The sequence below is a fragment of the Heterocephalus glaber genome, unplaced genomic scaffold (assembly GCF_053883595.1).
Source record: "Heterocephalus glaber isolate CG9 unplaced genomic scaffold, H.glaber_assembly_v1.0 deba00001479, whole genome shotgun sequence".
In the NCBI taxonomy this organism is placed as follows: domain Eukaryota; kingdom Metazoa; phylum Chordata; class Mammalia; order Rodentia; family Bathyergidae; genus Heterocephalus; species Heterocephalus glaber.
The window spans coordinates 18,595,750-18,620,361 of record NW_028258316.1 but is presented as its reverse complement, the minus strand read 5'-3'; the positions used below and the strand labels follow the sequence as shown (position 1 = coordinate 18,620,361).

Below are 24,612 nucleotides of genomic sequence, written 5' to 3'. Positions count from 1 at the left end.
AGCAGAAAGGGTTCTCTGTCTTTCTGGTGTTCCAAACCAAAGGTTAGTTCATCCACCTTCCACCCCACCTGCTCTCAAGCTGTGGTGTGCACTTGAATCAACTAAGAGTCTAGCTTTCTTTTTTTAAATTTATTTTTTCATTAATTTACACTATTTTCCTAGTACATGTTTGCAGTACATGCAATTTACAATCATCTTGGTGAATGGGTACATGTACACAACACATCTTGTTTCTTTTTTTAAATCCCTTCCTTCCCGCTCCCTCTCTCCACGAATTCCCTTTCCCTTAATTTCATTCTTATTGATATTATTAATCTTAGCCCATGTTTATGGCATGTAATATTTACATTCATTGAGGTCATTGGGTTCCTGTACATGGTACATCTTTCTACTTATTTCCACTTCCCCTCTCCTTCCCCCCTTGCCCTTGGTCTAGCTTTCAAACTGCAGAGTCCTAGGCCCTGGCCTTAGGGATTCAAATGCATTATGTCCAAAGAATTTGCCTTTTTAATGTGCTCCCTCAGGGATTTTCATGAAAATTGTCTTCAGCTCATGCTTGGAAAAACCCTGCTCCACACTCTTCTCCATAATCCTCCTGCAGTCATACCAATGAATACACACACACACACACACACACACACACACACACACACACACACAAAGGCATGAAGGCATGCACACACACTTCCTCCAACCTTATCTCCAACTATACCAATGGGTCAAAGATCAGCCAAGAATTTTCTGAAGGATCTTTCTGATCATGTTTCCACCTCCCAATTCTGCTCCTCCTCAACCCTTGCTCCTGCCAGAGAAACACAGAATCATGACACATATGTTGAAGACAAATAGTATTTAAATCTTAAGGCTCCTGTTATTGCAAGCACTTGGACAAGTTGTCCATGTAAATACCAGGGTGAGGTCAGGACTTGGAATTTCTAAGAAAAGGTGGGATGGTTGAACGTGCTGCCAACAGAGAGGCGGCTCCCTTCCCATCCCAAGCCCACCTGACCTCTTTCTCCATCTCTTTGCAGAGAGTTGTCTGCACTGCTGGTCTCAAGTGGTATCCTCATCCTGCTCTGATCCACTGTGTCAAAGGCTGTGAGGTGAGTCACAGGAAAAGACTCCTCAGCTCTCGGAGTGATTCAAACACTGTTATTGTTATAGTCTTATGGTTACCATTTGCCATACCTACTAAGTGTTATAAATATCCATTTGGCAGACTTCTAGGACAGGGATCAACAATCTTATTTTATACATGAAGGAACTAAAGCACAGAAGAAATGAAAAACATATTTTAAAACATACTTAATAGGTAACAGAGGAGTTGGGATTCCAAGCTAGGCTTTTCTGTCTTCAAAGCCTGTGGCCTGTATACTATTGGGTCCGTAAGAAAGGAAGAGAAAGAGGCCATGTTAATTTAGCATCTATAACATGGCAGGAATTTAACCATCATTATCACATTTAGCCTAAACAGAGCCATATGAGACATTTTTAAAATTTCCATTTTAAAGCCATGATCATGGCTTGCATATCAGTTGTTTCTGACCCACATCTTAGTTATCTACTCATTCTTCAACCCTGGAAGTAATGTGGGTGTCTTAAACTCAACCACTGAGCTGAAGGGGAAGATCCTTTCTGGCTCTAAATTTCTCTAACTTCAAAGTTGAGCCATTTCTTGTACTTGGAATCACTGATTTCCAGCTCTGGGACAAGATACTAGTAACAAGGTGTTAGGGGTGGGCAGGTCCTTGGGACTCAGCTGAGTTCTCAAGGGAAGGTTACACATAGAACCCAGGGACCTTTCTATGTACCAGTCTGCCCCACTGTTTCTCAGATGAAAGTGAAAAAGACGCTCAAAAATCCCTTCCAGATGGATGTCAAATCTCTGTGGTTTCTCCTCCACCCCCACCGAAGCCAACTGAGGAAAATGCAGGAGAAAGGGACCAAATCATGCCCTAGAAAAGGGTGTATACTTGATGAAACTCTTAGAATGTTAGACCCACAAGGACTCTTTTGGATCATCTAAACCTAACCTTTTATTTTAAAGATGGGAAACAGCTATGGAGACAGTGGCCAGTTCTAGCATTGGATGGAATGCCAAAACAGGAAGGATCTTAATACACTCTAGCTCTATTTCCTTGCTGTGTAGATTGGAAAATGAGGGACAGAGAGGAGCTGCTCTAAGTTTGTACAGCACGATGGCCACAGGATGAAAGCATAAGCCCAGGTATCCTGACTTCCAGGCTGGTGCTTTTGCTCCTGTGCTAGGCCACCTCCTTCCTCCCTGACCTGTAAGAGTTACCATGCAGTCCCTGGACCACGAATTTCTTTCTGTGCATTGGTTAGGGACCCCATGTGGCATCTTCTCAGGGAATTTAACATTGCAGTCTGAGAACAGCCATTCTTACAAGCTTCAGCCAGGCATGACAAGACTAAGGCCTTGTGGCTGTTGCTTCCTTCCACCTTTCTGGATCAGTCTAGCATTTTGGGAAAAGGCAGCTTGAGTTAACAGGGCCCTCAGTCTGCTGAGTCGGCAGTCTGGGCAACCTGTGTGACAGCAGAATTCGATCTTTCCTTTGACTCAGCAGTGAGGCCTAGGGGCCCTCACCTGTCAGGCTCTGAGCCCTGACAGTGATGCTTATCACCTCTGCCCTTGCAGGTGTCCCTCATCTTCTTCTTTCCTCTTTAGCTTAGAGCTGATAGTTTGTGTCTTATCTGAAGCTGAAAGCGTCCTTAGAAGAGGAATAAATTCTGAGACCAGAGAGGACCCAATGCCTCAAGTATCTAGAGGTAGCCAAGCATGAGAAGAGGTTTGGGGGCTTCAGAGCCCCTTTCTTTCTGTTACAAATTGTGTCCAAAGGGACTGTTCACTCACTTCTTCCTCAAAGGTTTATTGACTTCCTACTGTATGCCAGTCACGATTCTAGGTTCTGGGAATATAATGGTTTTATTAAAGTGAAGACTACGTTTTTCTTGAGTCATATGTGATATTTTTTGTCATTCATCCTTTCTTCCATCCATCCATTCATTCATTTTTCCATCATTTCACTGAGTAAACATTTACTGAATATATAAAACTTTGCTCAAATTGCCAGATATTTTCCCAAAATATCTAGGATCCAAAAATGGATGGCACATATTCCCTGTTCATAAGGAACTTAAAGTATAGTACAAAAGATAGATAACTAAGGAAAAAAGTGTAAATTTCTGTACCAAGTCTGTAACCAAAGCACATACAAGAAGCGTTGGAAGCACAAAGCATCTTTGGACTCTATGGAAGGTATTTTAAAGAGGCAGTGTTTGAGCTAGATCTTGAAGGATGAATTATTTACCTTATCAATATAACTAACCCCAGAGAAACACCAGAGAGGAGAGAACTCTCTAAATAGCAGACCTTTATTCATCCTGTTACCCATCTCTAGAAATCTCCCCTCCTAATTAACTCCTGTCTATCTTTATGATCTCAGCTGAAACGTCATTTCTTCAAGGACACCTTTACAGAGCTCCCTGACTAGATCAAATGCTTTACTCTACCAGCATCATGTGTTCATCTTCATAGCTCATATCAGAGTGCAAACTGGCCAATCAGATGAGTGACTGTTCGATAAAGGACTTTTTTCTATACTAGAATGCAGAAGATAAAGATAGATGCATAGATAGATAGATAGATAGATCAGGGATGGCACATGGATTAGACTTCTTATAATCTAGGGAAGGAGAAACCACTGAACCACAGGGAATATACTGGGATGCAATGGTCCTAGACACATGATGATATCTCTACATTCCTATTCCAGGGTAGTAAAAATCCCAACCAGCACTCCAATCAGAAAGGTTTCTAGGTGATTGGAAGACAAACTGGGTAACTGGGAGATAAGGATGAACAGAACATTGCTTACGTTTTTAGGAGCTCACTCTTGCACCTGCTATGAAGACATAAACAGACCACAGAATATGGTGTGCTGAATGTTGGGATGGGACATACATGTAGTAGGGGAGTCAGAGAGACTTGAAATTTCCTCTAAGGTGGCTCCTTGCTCTATTCAGTAACAATCCGCTCTCGCATCTTCCTCTCACGTCTGGAGCATAACAAGGTTGGAGGAACACATAAGAAAAAAAAATCAGTGTAAACTGGAATATCCTAAAACAGTGAGGTGAAGGTAGAAAAAAGCCATAAAGCCAAATTAGTTTAAATCAGTAGTCTTTGTTTGCCAATGTGATTTTGAGCAAGTCTGTTTCTTACTCTGAGTCTCAGGGTCTTCATCTGTAAAGTGAAACTAATAATGCCTACCTTCCATGTTGTTTGAAGAAAAAGAAAACAAACATGTAATCCATGCGACACTGAGTCCATCTGTATTCTTCTGTTAGGGAACCCACCATTATTATCCACCAATTGTTGTGCCTAATTCTTCAGAATTCTCACGTTTTGCGCTAGGTAGTTTACATTCAACTTCCTGATTTAGTTGCTTATATTTTATTATAAATTATGCTTTTTAATTACTCACTGCCAGGGAAAGTGGGCTCAAATTTTCTTACCATTTCTACAAGTAAAGTGAATGTTCTATTTCAGGAAGATGCAAGTGATCTCTCCTGTGGCTTTGCATACTTTGGCATTCAAGGGCATTTTTCTGAGCATAACAATACTCCAGTTGGGGGAAATGCAGCAGATTGTTTATAAATAAAGAGTGTTTATAAATAGTAGAACCATAACTTACCCAAAGGGGTCTAGGACTTGAGGCCAGTTGGCTGACTGGAGAGGTCTGTGAGCTGATGAGGCTGCTACACAACCACAGGGGACTTGATGAAGCACTGAGGGCAGGTCCTGTTCACTCCAGTATGCTGACATATCTTGTTTCCTTCCTGCCTCTCTCCTCCTTCATAGCCCTTTATGGGAGACAATTACTGTGATGCCATCAACAATCGAGCCTTCTGCAACTATGATGGTGGGGATTGCTGCACCTCCACGGTGAAGACCAAAAAGGTAGGCTGGTGTGGGTAGCTCGAAGGTGCCTCTTCCCACCTCTCCAGTGTGCTGGGCCACAGTCACTCCCACGTGCAGGAAGACCCATTGTCCTTGTTGTGTTAGTGCTCAGTCTACAAGTTTTATTTCATTTTATTTTTTTAATTCTTCAGTCATTAACTGAGCTAATATCATATGTTGGGTCCTGGGTGGTCTTTGTTGATGTGGTTCTCAAAATGGGTGGGGCGGAGCACTTGTACAGGGGAAGTGCCATGTGCCACGAGCGCCCGGGTGAGGCACTGGAGAAGGCCTTGTGGAGTCAGTGGTAACTATACCGAAAATTGAGGGACAGGGGAAGGAGTAGGGAGGCAGCCAGGAAAAAGTGTTTGGAGCAGGAGATGACCGTGTGAAGTTGAAGAGAGAAGATACATTTAGGGGATATGGCTGAAGTCTAGGGGGAGAGAGAAAATGAGACATTCCCAGCCAAAACACTTACCCCTTCGGGCCTTTGGGCATTTCATCTTCTATTTTATTTTTGCATCTGTAGGATTGGAAGCACAGGAGAGAGGGATTAGCTGTGATTTTCTTCCTTTGGTCTTAGGATGCATACATTATTGATTTAGCTGTTTGTAGGAAAACTGGAAAATTGGAGTGAGATGCTTGTCAACCACTCAGAAAAAGTGGCCACCTCCATTTTCCTCCTCACTGGGGCTGGAACCAAAGTTTGGGGCACCAGCCAAGAGCGGAGAGAGAGGTGGTAAACCCAGGTTTCAAAGAGTTCTTGTGATGAAGGAGTTAATAGGAAGCTCTTTCCAGGTTTATGCTCACCTGCTATCCCCAAGATGATTTGTTGTAACATCTCATATTAAAAAATGGGGAATTGAGTTTCGGAGACAAGAAAAGCAAAGACTTGTAGTCAGTCATGGCTGAAGGGCTCTCTGTGAGGACCTGACCCAAACTGTTCATTTTATTCACGGGTCACAGCGGCTCATAAAGGAGGTATGATCTGTGTGAAGTGGCAGAGTGGCAAACACAGAGCAAGGTTTCTGGAGTCCCGTCCAAGTCCCTTGATACTGTGAAACCCTTAAGAGAGTTGGTTCCTTCAAGAAAAATGCTCTGACCCTAGAGTGCAGGGATGAATCGGGACACACTCAAGTTGGAGGACTGTTACTAGTCAGCAAATGAGCATTTTGTCAGTAGAACTTTGAAGGCATGTATTTTCTGCTAAAGTATAGGCAAATAAAATTCATGTTCTATTAATAAAGTATACTATTTTTTCTAATTATGAAATAATATATATTCTATTCTGAGGAAAATCCAGACAGAGAGAGAGAGTACAAAAAAGTTCATTATTGTCCTAGAGTTCAAAGATAAACTTTGCTTTCTTTGGGGAATATTTTATTGTGTATATTTTGTTTAGTGTGACATATGTTTCCATGAACATATCACTGCATTTCTGGTCTGGGATTTGGTTTTCTTTGGTTTTGTTTACTTAGCACATAAAATATCATATGTAAGAACTGTTTAATATTAGAGTAAACTTCTCAGGTGTATTTTTGCTGTATTTCTGTGTATTACATGGTTGCAATATGCAAAAATGTTGGTATCCATTCGTTTTTTCACCTTAACTTTTGAATTAGTTCCTTAAATTATAAATGATGGTGCTCATGAATGTTTTTGCACATAAATTTTCTACAGCCCTAATTATTCCTTTATAATAGATTCTTAAAATTGAAATGGCCTAAAAGGTATACACATTTTAAAGCTATTGATACCTGTTTTCAATGACTATATCATATAATAATGTCAAGTTCACTCCACTGGAGTAGGCTCTTTTGGAAAATGAATGGAAAATGAAGTTTGTATTTTAAATATAAGTTTCTATATAATTATGACCCTGTCTTACACCCTCAGTTGGAGAAAGTGTAGCTGTGATTGACATAATTTTCCTACCTACTGTAACTTATGTAATAAAAGCTCTAAGTATTTGGGGAGGAGGGTGTTGTCCTTAAATGTGTTACTCTTTTTACAGAGTGCATGGCAGGGAAATGAAGTCATGAGATTGAGGCTCAGGTGCAGATCTCAAATTATTATAGTAACTTTGTCTCCAATGCATTCATATGTATAAGAACACTAGTCACCGAATGGCGCTCAGCTGCAGTACTTCCCGACTTCAGGGCCCCGAGTTGAGTACTACCTCCTCACTAAGTGGCCCAGAATTGATTTTTTGCTGTTCTGAGTTCTGAATGTGTTTCTTTTTTCTCTTTCTCTCTCTCTCTCTTTTTTCTTATCCACCCACATTATAAATGTAGTTTGGGTTTGTTATGCAAAAGGTTATCATCTACTTCCGCTCATGGTTTTTCCTGCTAGCTGAGGCAACAGGATGCAGATGACCAGGCTGGCTTCCTCCAGTGAGATGAATGTCCACTGGGCATCTCTGTGTGCCCAACGCCTGACCAGGCTGTGTCCGCATGGCAGTATCAGACAGCTACAGCTCCTGCCTATGAGACCTGCCATTTGTTAGGGAGCCTGATGTTAGTGGTGAGCTCTCCAGCTATGCATGCAGTCAGCTTTGTGGAAGAGGTGATGAAGGGAAGTGCAGGACCTTAGGGAGCGCAGTGTGCAGATCAGAGGTGTCCCTGTCTCTGAGAAAGTGGCATGAGCACTGAGACACGAAAAAGCAGGCAATTCCCTGTTGAAGGCACACATGCTTGGGGGCAGAAGTTAGAAGTGGAAGAAATATTAGAACTATATGTGAAGTTGGGATTAGAGAGACTAACAGCCTCTCTTGTGGCAGGAATGACTTTGGCATAGTTACTTCTGTTACCCACAGGTGTTTGTGTATTTTCAAATTTGAGATTCCTGGAAGTCTAAATCTTGGAGAAAAGAGATTTCTCAAATTAAATCCACACTTGCTACAATTTAAATTTCTCAGTGTAACTTCTAAGTAAACCTCAACCTCTTAAAAACTGTCCTCCAGCTGCGCCTTGCAGCAGACTGGTTTATAGGGAAAGACAGGCAGAGAAAAGTGAAACACACCTATGCAGATACTCTGATGGACACCTGGCCGCTGTTATCTTCTTGAATACCCCTGTCAACTGTGACAGGTTAATGTTCTGAACCACGTTGCACAGATGAACCAATGTGGGCTCAGAGCACTTTGAGTCTTGCCCAAGTTCACATGGGTGTTCAATGACAACACCAAATTTGCACCTAGCTCTTTCAGACTCACAAGTCCTCCTGTCTCTCCTACACAGGGCTAAGTATCAGTAGAGGAAAGTACATATGAATAGGGCCTCGTCCTTGGTACCTCTGGGCATAGCCCTCCCAAAGTTGGCTGGAGAAATTTCACTATGAGCTCAGATTGGGAAATTGGCCATGGGATTCCCTGCCTCTTGCCTTCCATGGCAAAGAGGAGAGCAACTTTTCTGGTAGCAAAGACTGAGTGACAGTAGATGAGGCTCCAATCTTGCCAGTCACCCCTGACATCCTAAGGAACTCACACAGGGCTTCCCCAGGGTGTTACACAGTGCAAGAGGAAGTTCTGGGTTCTTTCTCCAGCTTCCACAGTAGGAAGCCTCTTAGGAGAAGAGAGGGGTTTTCTTCCTTTAAATCCCCTGACCTGACATGTTGGACCTATTCATTCCCACCTGGCCTTTTGGCCCCAGTCACATATCATTGGAAATTCCCTTCTTCTGAAGCTGGCACTCAGAAAGACATCCGTAGGGCAGATGTTTTTCAGTCACACTCCTGGACTCCAAGAATTCCATTAATTGAGCACTTACCATATGGTTGTGGGGTCTCTTGCATACTGTCTCATTCAGACTTCAGAAAAATCTAGCAAGATAGAAAACTGAGGCTCAGAGAGGTGAAACCATTTGTCCAAAGTGACAGAGCTGTGTGTAGGATTTAGGATTCCCTAACACCAGACAATCATAATAGCTAGTATTTATTGAGAGCTTACACTTTGCCAAGCATAGTGTTAACTGCTTTTACATATCATTTCATTTCATCAGCACAGTAGCTCTGTCGTAGATGTTGCCTTTTTGTCTTTATTTTGTAGAGGATGAAACTCGCTTAGAAGGGTTAAGTTCACCCAGCTAGTGAGTAGTGGAGCTGAGATGCAAATCTAGAGAATTAAACCACAAAGTGACAGCCTCTAACCTCTCTGACCATCTTGTTGCAATAGGCTTGTGCCTTGCCCAAGAATCTTGCCTTTCTCAGAGATGAGCTTCTTGCTTTGCAGACCTCCTGGAATGGAGTTATTGGTATGAACTCCAGGCCAGGGTTAAGCTCTCAGCACCTTTTCCCAGACTTGCTTCTTGCCAGTTCTCCGCCTAAGCCTTTTCCTGGTCCCCAGGGCTGGGGCCTCCCAGTTCCTTGGCCCAGCATGATGTCTGTCTGCTCCCTCCATTCTTCCTCCACTCTTTGTCTTTACAGACACCAGCTGTTCCCCACATCCGCTTGCGGAGTGACCTGGGCCCGGCTGGCAGACAAGAGCACGACGGTGCAGGAAATTCTGTCTGCCAGGGGTGTCTAACTTTTTATTCAGACACCTGCCTACAGTGTGAAGCAGACAAGAAGGAGCAGGACTCAGCTTTGTAGGATGTCAATTTATTATTGCCTTATTGGAGCCTTAAACAGTCTCGAATTCAGAGCAGATTTCCAGGATGGTTACTCCCATGATTTTCTCTCATAGTATCAACAACAAAAAATCAGTTTGTTATTGGAATCATTCTAAGTAATCATGTTTCAGATGTGTGAAGGAGGAAGAGGAAATGTCTTTACCATATTCAACATACCAAAACCTTCTAAGGTGTGGTGGCTCAGGACATCACTTACGGCTCCTACAAGACCGATTCTGGGAGATGTCTAGGAGTTGGGGTATATAGTCCTAAGTCTATGACTGTGGACAGGCCAGATTCATTATGGACTTTTATCTGTTGACATATGAATTAAATTCATGTTTAAGGACTCTTCTCATGGCTTCTTGGGCCAAGTAGTCAATGAGAAGGAACTTAAAAGCCAGTTAGGATTGAGATTTTGGAGACTAAGAGATAATTCAGAAGCACATGCCAGAACGAGATTGCACATCCAATTCATGACACTAAGTGTAGTGCTGACACATTTATTTGTTAAACCTGGAAACCCTTCCTACATAAGAACATGATTTACTAGGGAAGGGTATCATACCCAATATGTAGTTCACTGGTCTGAGGAGACTAGTGATTCTATCAGATATGAGAAGATAATCCAAACCATTGGGTGGAGAACAGCCTTCTTAACTGAGTGGGCCATGGCTCACACTGATAAAGGGCTGGAGTTGGGGTATCTACCATACTGTTCTTGACTCAGGAACAAGAATAATCCTACACTGAGATCATAACATGCCTCTGTGACATGTAGTGCTTCCCCACTCTACTTGGAGGGAAAAACCAGTTTTCCCAATGGCCTACCATGCCCTACATGTACTACCATCCGCATGACCTCTCTGATTTCATCCCAATTACCTATGCTCTCCCTTGCTCAACTCCAGCCCTCCGGACTCCTCACTGCTCTTTGCATGGGCAGGCATCTTTCTACATTACCATCTTCATCACTGGCTATGCCTTTGGCTGAGAACACTCGTTTCCATTCATCCTCATAACTCCTCCCTCACCTCAATTGTCATGTTCTCAATGACCATTCACCCCATGTCACTCCTGGCTCACACTCATTCATCGTGGCTTATACTTTTTGTCTTCTTTCCATAACACTCATCACACTGACTGATACAATGATGGTGTTGATAATGCTGATGGTCATCATAACTTTTTAAGACAGACGAGTTGGATTCTTTCATAAGATGGAGCTAAAGTCTGTTTACTCTCTATTATCAGACAACTTCAACCCTTTTTTGGTGCTAGAATGAAAATGTCATGAGGTAAGAATATACCTCTTTTGCTCAGTGAGGTCTTCCAACTTCCAACATACCTCATGATTCGTCTTCTCATAGTAAGTGCTCAATACCCAGAAATCTTTGTTGAGTGACGAGAAGGAAGGGTAGTTCCTGATAAATGATCCATGCTATGAAAGACCCTGAGCAAGATAGGCCTGGTCCCAGCCATGATGAGTTCATGGCTTGTGAGAGAGTGGCTAGACATTTAGAGTGCAGTGTTAATGGAGATACAACAAATGAGGAGGGTTGACGAAGCTTCCTAGTGAAGGCTCTTGCAAAGGTGAGATGAACATGTTATGAAAGTCTTACCTTGGCTATTGGTAAGGGAGGACCAAAGATAGACGTGAGAAAAAGAAGAATGTTTCTGGCAGAGGGCATTGTCTATGCCAGGGGGCAAACATCAGGGAGAATATTAAGGAAATTATAATTCCCTGAGAATGGCTAGAGGAGAGTACACAAGGAAAGAGGTAAGAGAAATGCCCAGAAGGGCAAGCAAGGCATTTATAACTTATGCCAGGCAGTTTGAACTTTTCCAAAAGGCAATATGTATATTTAGATATGATCTTTAGCACTGACCAACCTAGGGGATTCTGGAAGTCTTCCCAGAAGAGGAAGTAGATATGTTTAACATGGATGGTTAATAAGAGACAACAGGCAGATGGCTAAGCAGACTATCCTAACTCTTCCATGTCTGGTAACCACTAACTTCGGAAGTGTTATGACTCCTTCCCATTTAAGGTGTGACTCTGACTTTTTTCATGTAAATGAAGAGAATGTTCATTTTTAGCTTGGTCCTATGAAGGAATCTAACCTATTTGTCCCCCAAAGTTATCACCATTATCAACATGTTGTCAGTGTCACTATTGCTATCAAAGCCATTGTCACCAGCATCTCCATCACCATGACCTATGACCTCTACAACCATCATCATCGTCATCATCATCATTTATTGAACACATATTTTATGGCACATGCCGAGCTAAGTGCTTTTCCTGAATTTTATACTTTATGCAAAATAATTCTGTATGATAGGATTGTTATTACCTCCATTTTACAGACAGAGAAATGGAAGCCCAGAAAGGGAAGAAACTTGTGTGGGAGCACACACTAAGTCAACAAAAGGGAAAAGACTCCTACCCAAGTCTCCTCATGTAGTATAATGCTTTTCTCCACTTTCCCCATATCTTCCGTCACTTTAGCCTCCATTTATCCACATGAACACTTTACTCACCTTTAAACATGCCACTGTATTCATTAAGTGTGCCATGCTCTATGTATGCACTATATTCCTACCACCATGAAGCTTACAGAGGATTAATACTTCACATCATGCCTTCTTCTACTTGATCCCATTAACCCTTTGCATGTACACTGAAAACCCCGAGACTCAGGCAGGTGAAGAGATTCACCCAAGGTACCACAGCCAGAAGGTGGCAGAACCAAAGTTTTCTATCAGCAGAGGATGCTTCTTGTTTCTCCACCACGCACACGCTACTCTCTGCTTGTTACCTCCCAGATGAGTCTAAGTCAGATTCCAGTCCCTGCCAGTCTCCTACCCCTAGAGAAGACCTATAGCCAGAGCCTTATGTTGTGTTTGCCCGAGCTGCATTCCTCACCCACTCACACTCAGAGATGGAGGTGTTGGCCTAAGCAACTCATCAGAGGAAGAAACTCCTGTGTCTGAGGACCATCTCTAGCCCAGAGACAAAAAGGAGAGAATTCTGGCCTTGAGTCATTGAACCAGGCTGGTTAACAGAGGCCACATTTGGTGTCCAAGACATTTATGGGACAGCCCTGCCACTTGGTGCTGGGAATTTCCAAATATAACCTGGCCATCATGGAGTTCAGGCTGTGTGTGGTAGGTTTTTGTGGGAGATCATCTGTAGAAAAAGTGAGAAGCTGTTTTGAGAGTCAGGGGATCTGGGAATTGGACTCTGATCTCTGATTTTAACAGCATGTGATTCTCCTCCCTATACCTCAGTTTCTTCCTCTGTGAAGAGAGGATACTGACTCCTGGTCTTCCTAATTCCTGGGGAAAGGTAATGAAAAGTAGTTACAAACATGGATGCAGATTCCAGGCTACCTGCAAGCCAGTGATTTACTTCTTTGCATCTTAGTTCTAAGATGTTAGTAGGGACAGTAAGAATAGCGGCCTTATTGGGGTTGCTAGGAAGGGTGAATGAGATAATACACATTGAGATTAGCTCAATGCCGGGCACATCATAAGAGATAAAGACTGCTGGCTATTAAGAAGAGAGAAACAGCAGTCAGCCCTTCCAGATCTTGAAGAAAATGCCTTCTTATTACTCTGTCTTACTTTCTGAAAGCTCTTGGTATTTGGAATGGAGTTTAAGGTACTGTACCAGCAACTTACCCCTAGCACTGACATTTGTGGCAAGTTGGTTTTGCTTTAAACATCCTGAAGCCTCAATTTTCTTGTCTGAAAAGTGGGTAGCTCTTCACAATAGTTCCCTAGAGTTGTTCAGAATCATTAACCCAGCATGGGACATCATCTGGCACGTGGCAGATCTTTGAGAATTACTAGTGTTTATGATAGCATTCACTGCGGGAACCTACATAAACATGCTTCCCCCAGTTTCTCCCAGGCCAAACTTTGGGACAGCTAGGGCTCTCCCCAACTTGCTTCTCCCAATTTTAAACACTTGATCCATGAGAAATCTTGTGACAAGAGTGAACTCCAGGCTCCAAAAAGGCAGACCACAAACAGGCAAGAGAAGGGAACAAGGCAGTATGCACCTCCTCTGCATTAGACATGCTGAGAACTGGTTTAGAGATGAGCTAGTTTGCATTGACTGCACACCAGAGCATTGTGCTGTTTTTGTGAGAACCTCTGCCTTGTAGATGGAGCGACTGAGGTCCACAGAGTGCCAGGAGCTTGCTGAAAGTCCTACAGTTATTATGAGGGGCCTACCTCCAAATGCCAAACTCATGGCAAGCTGCACTTACAAGCTTATAGTGGAGCTAAAGAGGCTCTGGCTAAGCCTCTTTGGACCAAACCTTCTAGACTTGGTCATGTATGGTTTGGTTTCCTTTTAGTTTCCAGACATGTCTCTCTGTTAAATTCTAAAACTGCCTGGGTTTATTTGGCAAGGAAGTGAATGGTAACAACCATTCCAACATATCCAGAATGCTTCAATGAGCGTGATAAACTAGTAATATCTAGGACCCTGCTGGCCGGTATTTTTGGGAGAAGATAATGTCACTGGGAGGACAGAAAGAGGAATACGGAAGACCGAGTTTATGGGGAATGTCTGTGCTTCTAATTCCTTTCTGGCCAGACCTTTGCCTTCTGCCTTTCTCAGACTGAGAACGATTTTTCAGCCAGATAGAGATTAGAAACTGTGAAGCTTAATTGTTGTTATACACATAGGGAAACAGAAGCCCAGATAGAGGAATAACTTGTACAAAGTTACCCAGCAAGTTATTGCAAGAGCAGAGGCTCTCTGACATGTACAATATTCGTTGTGTATGTGCATGCATTCATTTGTCCTTAAGGGCCAGGGATTTAGCTCAGTGGTTTCGCCACCTGCTGCGTAAGCGCAAGGACCCAAGTTTGATCTCCGGTACCAAAAAGAAAAAAAAAAAAGTAAACATTTGTCCATCCATTGCTGGGTTCACTGAATGCTATTACATAGTAAAAATGAACTTCAACACCTCTGCTCAGTCTCAGCTGGCTAAAAGTGAAAAAGTAATTCAGTTTTAAGAAGTATAAAAATAGGATGTGATATGGTATGAAGGACATGGTGCCATCTTTGGCCAAGCCAGTGAGGGAGGAGGTGGTTGTTGAGATAAGATTCAAAGGATAAGAAGGAGCTCATTGAGGGAGAGCAGTCAGAACAGAGGAACATGCATGGATAAATATTTGGAGGTAAGAAAACATTTGAAGTATCTGTGTAACCTACAAATAAATAAGCCACTGAAAGAAAAAATGAAACCAGGTGAGGTCTGAGATTGTGCAGAGCCCAGATGATACAAGGCCTTGAATGTGTAGTAGAGATTTTGAATTTTATTCTAAGGAAAAGAATTTGTTAAATTTCTTCCTGTGTGAGGATATCAGATGTCAGATTTTCCCTAATGAGTCTTGGAGCACAATGGGAAAGTATTAGACAGTTACAGAGAAAGCATTAGCGAGAACTCTATCATTCTAATTATAAAATTCGAGCAAGGGCAAGAGAAGAGTGTGGGTAATGGGCTGGGTGAGTTGAGGACAAAGACGTCAGGGAGGTGGGAGAGAGGGGACCTTAGGCAGGGAAGATGGTGAAATATGAGTCAGTGAGAAATTTGACTCAGCACATATGTATTTACCATGGAGCATCTCCTACATGTTGGCCCATGTTCTGGGCTTCTGTAAGTTTCTTGTTAGATCTTCACAACCATATGAAACGTGATTTTTTAAAAATTTCCCTTTTATAGATGCAGAAATGAAGTGAAGGAATTTTCTCAAAACTGTTCATGGGCCAGGGATGTAGCTCAGTGGTTCTGCTGCCTGCCTCGCAAGGGCAAGGACCTGAGTTCAATCCCTGGTACCAAAAAAAAACTGCTCAATGAGGATGAAGCAATTGGATCCCAGCCATTGCCTCTGGGCTCCCAGGGTGGTACTCTGCACAGGCTCACTCAGCTCCTGGACTTGGCTTGACCCTGAGTTTCCCTACTTGGACCTGGTGTGATTTTTCTTCATGTCTCTTCCAACTCTAATATTCTGTTCTTCTCTTGGGAGTGAAGGGGTCATGAAAAAATAACCCTAGAAGTTGTAAAAGAATACTCTAGATCAGTGGTGGCGAACCTATGGTACTCATGACACAGCCGGCTGTTTGTTATCACTGAAAGCTCTACAGTGTTTGCTACCCTAATTCTAGATGGAACAGTCTAGATCAGTTTCACAGAGTTACATGGGAGGGAGAGTGAATGTTCTGAACAGAGAACACAGAGCAAGAACCTGTGAGCAAGAAGAGAAGTAGCACACAGAAAAAGACAAAGGGTCAAATTACCACAGTATCATGCACCTGTTAGTTTAAATTGAAAAAAGAAATAGAGATGTCTTTGTTAGTTAAGTATAAAGAAGCAGCGAGAGAGAGGGAGGGGGGGAGAGAGAGAGAGAGAGAGAGAGAGAAATGAATAGAAATTCTCACTACTTAGGCTTTGAGAAACCAAGATTAAAAATGACATGGCCTCTTACCAACAGAACTGGTAGAAGGATAGATGAGAGTGAGAGGGAGGGAGATTGTGTGATAGCACTTAGGTTATGTAAAGCACAATACTAGGTCCTTTTCACAAGTTATTTCACTTATTCCTCATGTTAGTGTCAGGAGGTAAAGGGATATATGTTCATTATTCCCATTCAAGAAATGAGTTCACTGGAGCTCAGAGAATTGTCCATGGTAAAGATTGTATATCAAGTAGGTAAGAGGGCTGGGATTTATACTGAAATCTTCCTGATGTTCGGTGCTATGTTTTCAAATAATATAAAATTTTAGATTGGAGAGAGAGGTTAGAAGCTGGGGTGGAGAAAAGGGAAGGAGGGCAGCAACAGAGGAGAAGGGAGGGGGGCCAAAAAGACAGAGGGAAAAAGAACTAGATATAGATAATGAGTCCACAAGTACACGAGAGCATGGGAAACAAAGATGCTCTCAGAGACTGTGAAAGCACTTGGAGACCCTGGCTAGGCAGGAGGCAAATGAGGTCATTAGATCCATCTGCGCAGATGGGGACCCTCTGGGGAAAGTTATAAGCAAATGTCATGATGCAATGAGGTGAAATCGACTTGCCTTAGTTCAGGCTGGGACTCCAGCAGGGACTGTTCTGCACTCTTTGGAAAGATGGATCATGTGCTGGATGGGGAGGACACTCGCTCGGTTGGGCTCTTCCTATCAGTTTGTAGAGAGGCAAGCCAGCCCAAGGTCACAGAGCATGGGAAGGGATGGACTGGAAACTCAAACACAAGTCTCTCACTTTTTCTTATGCTAATCTGCTTCTGAGGCTCTTCAAACAAATTTTGCTCAAAACTTGTAAGTGAGATTTTCCCTCCTCAGGAACTCAGGCTTCATCGAAGGTGGTCTAAGATTCCTTGAGGCACACTCAATTTTTATTGTTGCCTCTGCAAACCCAGCCTACCATTTTGTGCAGAGTTATGTCTTCTTAAAGGACACTTTCACATTTTTTATTTCACTTGATCATCATGGTAGTCCTATATGTTAACTATTCCACTGTAGAGTTAGCCAGTGTGGGTATATAATTTTTGAAATTATAATTTTTCACCTATGATTTTTACACAGGCTTTATAGTTTACAGTGTAAAGTGGGTCTCACTCTACAGTTCTACACATAGGAACCTGAGGCTCAGAGAGAAGTAGCTTGTCTTACTCTAAGTATCAGGTGTGTCACTAATTACTTGGGGCAAATGCCTACCTGTCTCTTTCTCAGCCTCAGTTTTCTCATCAATAAAAAGAGGATTCCTGTAGAAACTTTCTTATAGACTTGTAACAAAGACTCCGAGTTTCCTTGTCTGGAAAGTGTTCAGCACACTGCCTGACTCATAGCAAGTGCTTTGGCAAATGGAAATTACTCTGATAATGATTGTGGTCCTATTGATAAAAGTTATCACAGTGCTAGAATGAAGAACTATGAGTTGAACTCGAATCTTCTGCTTCTCAAAATCGAGTGATTCCCCCCCCCCGCCGCTTCATTGCTTCTCTGACAATTCTTGCTTTCAAATAAAGCACTGGATTCACTCCTTTTGTTTTTCCCTCTTCAGGTCACCCCTTTCCCTATGTCTTGTGACCTACAAGGTGACTGTGCTTGTCGGGACCCTGAGGCCCAAGAACATAGCCGGAAAGACCTCCGGGGATACAGCCATGGATAAGGAAAGTCAAGGAGTTGTCAAAGAATTCCCAACACCAGGACCCGCATCCCTTTGGTATTGATTTCACAGTCTGCTGCTCAATGGAATGGCCTCTCCACACCAGGGATCCTTAGCACCCAACCGGTCTGCCTTTAATTTCACCCAGGAAGGACTCCCAGTAGGGTGAATGAACCAAGTCTCATCATATTGGATGGTGGAATGGAATCCCATCCCACAGTCTGAGATGGATTGCATATACAGTGTGCAGTCCCAGAACCTCCTAAAATTCTAACCATTTGTCACACAACCACAGCAAAAACCATGTTCTTGAGAGTATGCACATCTGTGGTTAGTACACATGCATGCATACACTTCCATACAGAAACATCTGTGTGAGGGCAGTTCTGAGACAGAGTAGAGAGAGACTGGAACAAACTCAATATTTCCTTTCCCAAGCACCTAACCAACACTCTCCATGGGAGGAAGAGAGTTATAGGAACTGCTAAGATCAAGTATTGAGATGCCAAGAAAGCTCACACCCTGAAACTCAGAACATGTAGACCATGCACAATTGTGCAGTCCTTTGGGATTGGAAGTGAAATGATCTGTGGTCACCAACTTTCAAGCGGACTAGGGCCTAGGAAGAGGTAAAGATTCCAAGGTATGCAAAGTCCCCCAGTTCTCTTGCTGCCATAGGGATTTTACTCCAACCCAGGGTTCTAGGTCAACCGGAAATGGCTTAGGACTACAAAGTTAAGGTATTATCCCAGCCCCCTGCTTGAGGCTTGAGGTCATAATATTCCTCCACATCCCACCCATTTCCCAGATATTGCCTTGGGACCACATTTGCTGCTACTTTTCCTGCTGCTCTATCTTATACATTAAGTACCCCAAGATGACAGAACTAGGTTAGGAGAAACCCCACACACAACCAAACAGTCTGCCTTAAAAGTGACCCACATTTTCCCACATTTCCTCACCTCTGAGTCCTTCTGTAAGAGAAAAACCCTCATGAGCCCACATGATGGGAAGTCCACCATGAGTGGGCTTCTCATCCTGGAAGGGAAGTAAGGGACCTCAAATGCTGGAATCCTTCCTGAGAGTGCAGAATGTCTAAGCCAGTGTTAGATTTCGTAACCAAGTGGAACAGTGTTAAGCTTCTGGGATGTTGGAGCTATCCAGAGACTTTTGGAATTGTCTGGACTCTTAGGTTATTATCCTTGTCCTAGTCTTCTTAGCTGTCCAGGCCAGAGGAGGCTTCGGTTCTGAGCACCTCACTGTTGCTGTGCATAGATATAATTCTGGAACAGAGAATCATCTTGAATGTTATTAATGTGGATGTGTTCTTGAGGGCCATCAGAGGGAAGCTCAAGATTTCACAGCCCTGGTATCCAACATGATCATCACATTTTCTGTATTGTTTTTCTGCCACCAGTACTCCTCACACCTGAGGCTAAACAACTCCTCCTCATCTCCCATATTTAGCCTCCGAAAGTTAAGAGGAAATTATTCAATTGCACATGGAAGCCCTCACCTCTTTTAGGGCCCCTTTGCCTATTTTCACTCAGTAACCTGTCCACTCCCTTTGAATTAATATGGAAAGAGATTAATACAGGATGAGGTGGAGACAATGGTTAAGTTTGACATATTTTCTGAAACCTGAAGCTAGGAGGTAAGGACATGGGAAGCTCTAAACTAATTATGTCATATAAAGATAAGTGATCTCAAGTCTAGTGAAGACAACCAACAAAAGCAAAGTCTAGAACAGAAATGGAAAATACCAGGCACATGTGCAGCTCCCCTCTATTCCTGTATCCAGGGCAGGCATTGTTAATCCATTGTGGCTCTTTTTCCTATTGGGACCAAAAATAACTTCAGAAACTCTCTGATTTCATCACTCCCAACAGTAATTACCTGCTGATCAAGAACACTTGAAGAGGCATCCATTGGCCCTCTGTGGTCTATTATATTAAGAAATTCATCAAGGTGCTTTTTGCACAGGTGCCTACCTATAAGAATGCAGTGCTTAGTGCTTAGTTTACATGGCTTTTCCCTGTTACAAACTCTGAGATTGCATTCCAGAATGGAGAGGCTGCCACCATTGTGAAGGCCAGGTTCATATCCTTTGTGTTTCCTCTTACAAAAATCCTATCACATGTATAAACAGGGCATTTATTTCTGTAATCACCAGGGCCAATCCTTAGCAAAAATAAGAATAATACTAGAACGATTGACCTTATTTTGTGTCCATCTCATGTATCTTAGAATTCTTGTCAACTCTCATGGCCTAACAATTTTGGTCTTGTAGTGGTAGTTCAGAAGGTACAAGCTGAGAGAGGAAACAGGGTCAGCCCTCCTGGATGGTCAATTATATCCATGCATAATACAAAGAGCTGGGAAGACCCAAAGATGTCATTAGTAATATCAGGATTGCAGGAACCACAGGAAACCCTCACCAGCTTCCCTTACACCAATCCTCATCTAGTCTCCACCCTCACTACCACTATTATCTATCCCTACACTTTCTAGATGGGCAAAAATTCCCAGAGGCTGACTTCCATCTTCAGATTCACAGTTTGAGTTGAGCTTTTCTAGGAGACCTAGTGTCTTCCATACTATCATCCAAACCTGTTGCTGACAAATCAATATTTGCCAAGGATATTACTTAGGTGAAAGAGGCCACTTGATTGAGGGCCAACCTTCATGAAGAAGGGTCATCTCTATTCATACAGTGCACTGATTCCCAGTTCCACATCTCTGGAGTCACCTGTTTAGGACCATGGAGTACTCACAAGGAAGCAATGAAGCACTGCTGTGTATCAGCAACTCAGGGGGCCTAGAATACTCGAGAGTTGTGCATCTGAAGAAGCGCTACCCTGTCAGTTGCATGAAAGAAAGACAAAATGGACATATCTCAAAGCCCTATCCTGAGAAACCTTTCCAAGCCACAACTCTAACTGCCTGCCCAGAGGACTTGCATTACACTTGGATTTTGTGCCAAAAACTTGTGAGGGAATACAGTCCTTGGGAAATCAGTTTGAGTAGGTGAACTGGGGTGTAAAGGAAGGGAGAGATTAATGGTCATCAATAGCAGGCCTTTGGAAACAGAGGGTATCAGCTGCTACTCTTGGCTTTGGCACATTGGGCACTGCCTAGACAGTTCTCTTGGTCTTATTCACACCTTGGCCAATGCTTAAATGCTATTTGTTGAAAATAATTGTTTGAGACAGTTTTCAGCTACCTCCCTTCCAGGTTCGATTTAACTTGGTTGTAACTGTCAGTTTGTTATAGGTCTTACCTGTGTTTAAAAAATAAATAAAGAGAAAGGAAAAGAAAGAAGAAGTAAGGAGAATGAAAAAGAAAGAGGAAAAAAGAGAGAAAGGAAGGAAAAAGAAATCATAAAGTCAAGTTAACAATTTTGAGGTTTTGTATGGGTTTTTTTCTTTATTTTTTTTCTGGAGCTACTTCAAACGAGAAAATAAATAGAAAAAAATTGATGGTGACAAAACTGTACAGATAGAAATTAATAGAAGACAATAAGATTAAAAGGAAATAAAAATGCATGATAAAAACTAAGAAAAAACCCCTATTTTTATGTTTCCTAAAGGAAATTGTTTATTCTACAGACTGAGTAGGTAGATACAGCATAAATATTTCCCTAGAAGACATAGAGTGGGATTTTATAATGCTGTCTGTTATTTTCTGTACATTGTGGTAGGTCCAGGGAACATGGCATCTCCCCCTTTGATTTGTTGCTGTTGCAGGGGGTGCATTTTGTTCATTTGTTTGGTGGCGATCAGTGGCATTAGGGAGTGGGGTGGGCTTGATAATTGGTTTTACCAAATGTTAAGGGGACATATTGTGTCATTGTGCTTTTTAAGTTATGAGATGTTTATATTTGCTGGTATAGCACTGGGCTTTCTAAAGACTGCATCCAGAACCACATTCCACAGTCCAATTTCCTACAAAGCTGCTACATAACCAGACAGGTAATTCCAGTGTGTTTTAAGAAACAAAGCTAACCAGGTAAACAACAACTATAAAAAACTAAATAGCAAGTGAATAAAATGCCTGTTCTTGTAATTTTTCCAAGTTTTGCCAAATTCCTACCATTAATTTTTTAATTTTTGATTTTTAAGAGAAATATATAATAGCTAAGAGAGGAATTATAGTCTTAGCACAAAGAACCTAGAATTCTTGACTCCAGGCAGCAGCAGTTCAGTCAATGATCTTGAACAAGTCTTCAAATTGCCTCTACATTTGCCTCAGTTTCTCTAGTTAAAAAATGGGGATCAAACTACTTACCTACCTCACAGTGGGAGGGCAGAGGATGGTGAGACCTTGAGGTTTTAAAGGGGTTGTGGCAACCTGTGAGAGCCAAGACATAACATAAAGTCCACAGGCTACTTTCCAAGAGTGCACAGGCCCACTGGCCTTTTGAGAAAGATGGGGAGTACTTGTCTGATATTTCAAGGCATAAAGCTGGAGCTCCTGGGTCATAGGCCACCTTAAGAGAGGGTATTGGGTGATATTGAACTTTTTAGGTAAATTTTAGTTTCTGCCCTTATTGTGGGCTTTACCAGTTCAATGATTTGATTGAAAGCCAATTACTTCCTACAGTGTAAAAGTCAGTTTGCTGTTGGCTGTTCAAGACTTCCAGGTCTTATCGAGGAAGGGAGTCTCTAGCATGTCTTCTTCAGCAGACTCCTCCCTTCTCAGACTTAAATATCCACACTGAGTGTTCCATTAAAAGGAGATATGGCATTCTGAGTAGAAATAACTCGGGGCTTCTTAAACTACACACCAGCAGTCAGTGAGGAGAATTTTGAACAATTATTGAGTTGCTTTCTTGGGTCTCTATAATCAATAACCTGTCTGCAGATATCTATCTATATAAAGATATTATATATAAATATAAATTTACATATATATGCACATGTATATATAGTTGTACATATATGTGTGTATATATATACTTAAATGTAATATTTACAAAATAAAACTGTGATCTCGTCTAGAGAAAATGTATTCATATTACAAATGCTCTTCCATATTTATGTACCATATTATACCTTTTTATTATTGTTATAATTATTATGGGTATTTCGAATTATTATGATGTTGAAATCTGTTTGGCACCTTCTGGAACCTACCGAAAAATGACTCTCCATTGAAGTGCTTAAAATCTCTTCTGATGAGAATTCTACTGGCCTACTGTAAAAAAAGAAGAAAAAAAAAGACAGAAAGAAAACAATCTAAACACCAAAAACTAAACACAATTCCAATCCTTTTTCTGTACCTCACGCGCATAAATTTGCTGCTTCTATTTTGGGGTTTTTTTTTCCTGTTATGTATTTTTATGGATCTAAGTTAAGTCTTTCAGCAGTATATAAAAATGTAAATAGTAAACTTTATTTATTAAGAATGTCATCTTTTTTAATTTATATTTACCCAATTATTCATCTAATTTATTTTTTCTATACAGTTTTAAATACTCAGACATATTTTGCTGTTCATATTTTTTATCCTGTTCTCATGGATTTGTTTTTCCATACTGTTTTCTCTGGTCTCAATTACAGGTTGGATCTCACAAAAAAATAATGTCAAAGACAGAAATATTTTGCCACTGTTGATTACTATACCTTAAAGTTCTATATTATGAAAATATATAATAGCTTGTCTGCTTCAATGTGTTGTCATGTGGTTTTTGTCTTTTGTGGAATTATAAACATAGACAAGAACTTCAGGGTTTAGAATTGAAAAATCATTGTACCACAAAATTAAATCCCTCTTTCTCCAACACACACACATGCGCATGCATGCACACACACACATACTCATGGAAAGTTAACTGGGCTTAGTTCCTTAATCTGTCTAATGGGAAAAGACTCCTTTCTCACTTCAAAGCAGGCAACAATGATCAGTATTTAGATCTATTAGCAGTTATCATCCAAGTTTTAGAATTTTTCTAACCAAAGGAAATCATATTAACTTTAAAAACTTAGAGTGAGGAGCACTCCATCCTGCTGTACCAGCATTGGTAAGTTTCTTCAGTTCTTCACTTCCAGGGCTGGCAAGCAGAATCTAAGCTAAAAGAACACCATATTCAGCCTTCCGCTCACAGAGCCTTGCTCTTTGAGTAAATGTTTAAAATTCTAAAAGAATGAAGTTAGAGATGAAAATAGAGCTATCTGAAGGCATGAATTAGCAATTGAAGGGAACCAAGTACAAGTACCATTTGCCTCGTCACCTTGAACAAGTCACTTACATTTAAGACAAAGCTGACAATGGGAAAAAGCAGGTGCTTAATAAGCAAGGGGCCTAGCAAGTGCATCAACCTACAAAAGAAAATAAAACAGCACTCTCAAGGAACTGAAAAAAAGGCTAATGCACTTAGAAGTAGAGAAGGTAACCATGGTCAAAGTAGAAGACGGAGAGGTTACCACGAGTAGTATGAAGGATTCAGGCTTTATCTTAAGAGCAAGGCAGAGTCAATGAATGGTGCTTAGAGATTTGCATGACCCCTCAGAGACACAGTATAAAAGAAAAGATGGAGGGCACTAAGCAGATGCAACTTCAGAGATAAGAGAACATTATGTAGTCCAGGAAGGAAATGACAACTTTTTAGATGAAGGTGGTGATAGGAGGTGATCAGAAGTTTTCTTTGTCTACTGAATGGTGCAATTAGATGAAATGATCTTCAGAATCTCTAACATTATGCAATTCTAGAAACTCATTGTACTGTATGCTACCACCACAGGGCCATTTCAGATTGCTTTTTTTAAAAAAATAGTAGACTGTATTTCAAAGCAAAGTTTTGGGTTTATAGGGAAGCCAAGCAGAAAGGAGAGTCCCT

The 24,612-nt window shown here is 41.7% G+C and overlaps 1 protein-coding gene across 2 annotated transcripts in view; it reads left to right on the top strand.

Annotated features, from left to right (window-relative positions):
- Pappa (pappalysin 1) overlaps positions 1 to 23,445 on the top strand; it is a 236,695-nt gene extending 213,250 nt beyond the window's left edge. For both annotated transcript variants that reach the window (XM_087183298.1, XM_021262175.2), the window contains 3 exons: positions 1,032 to 1,103; positions 4,883 to 4,981; positions 17,670 to 23,445. In XM_087183298.1, coding sequence (XP_087039424.1) covers positions 1,032 to 1,103; positions 4,883 to 4,981; positions 17,670 to 17,777 — 279 coding nt within the window. In that variant the 3' untranslated portion in view covers positions 17,778 to 23,445. The remainder of the gene's footprint in view (positions 1 to 1,031; positions 1,104 to 4,882; positions 4,982 to 17,669) is intronic.
- The last annotated feature ends 1,167 nt before the right edge of the window (positions 23,446 to 24,612 follow it).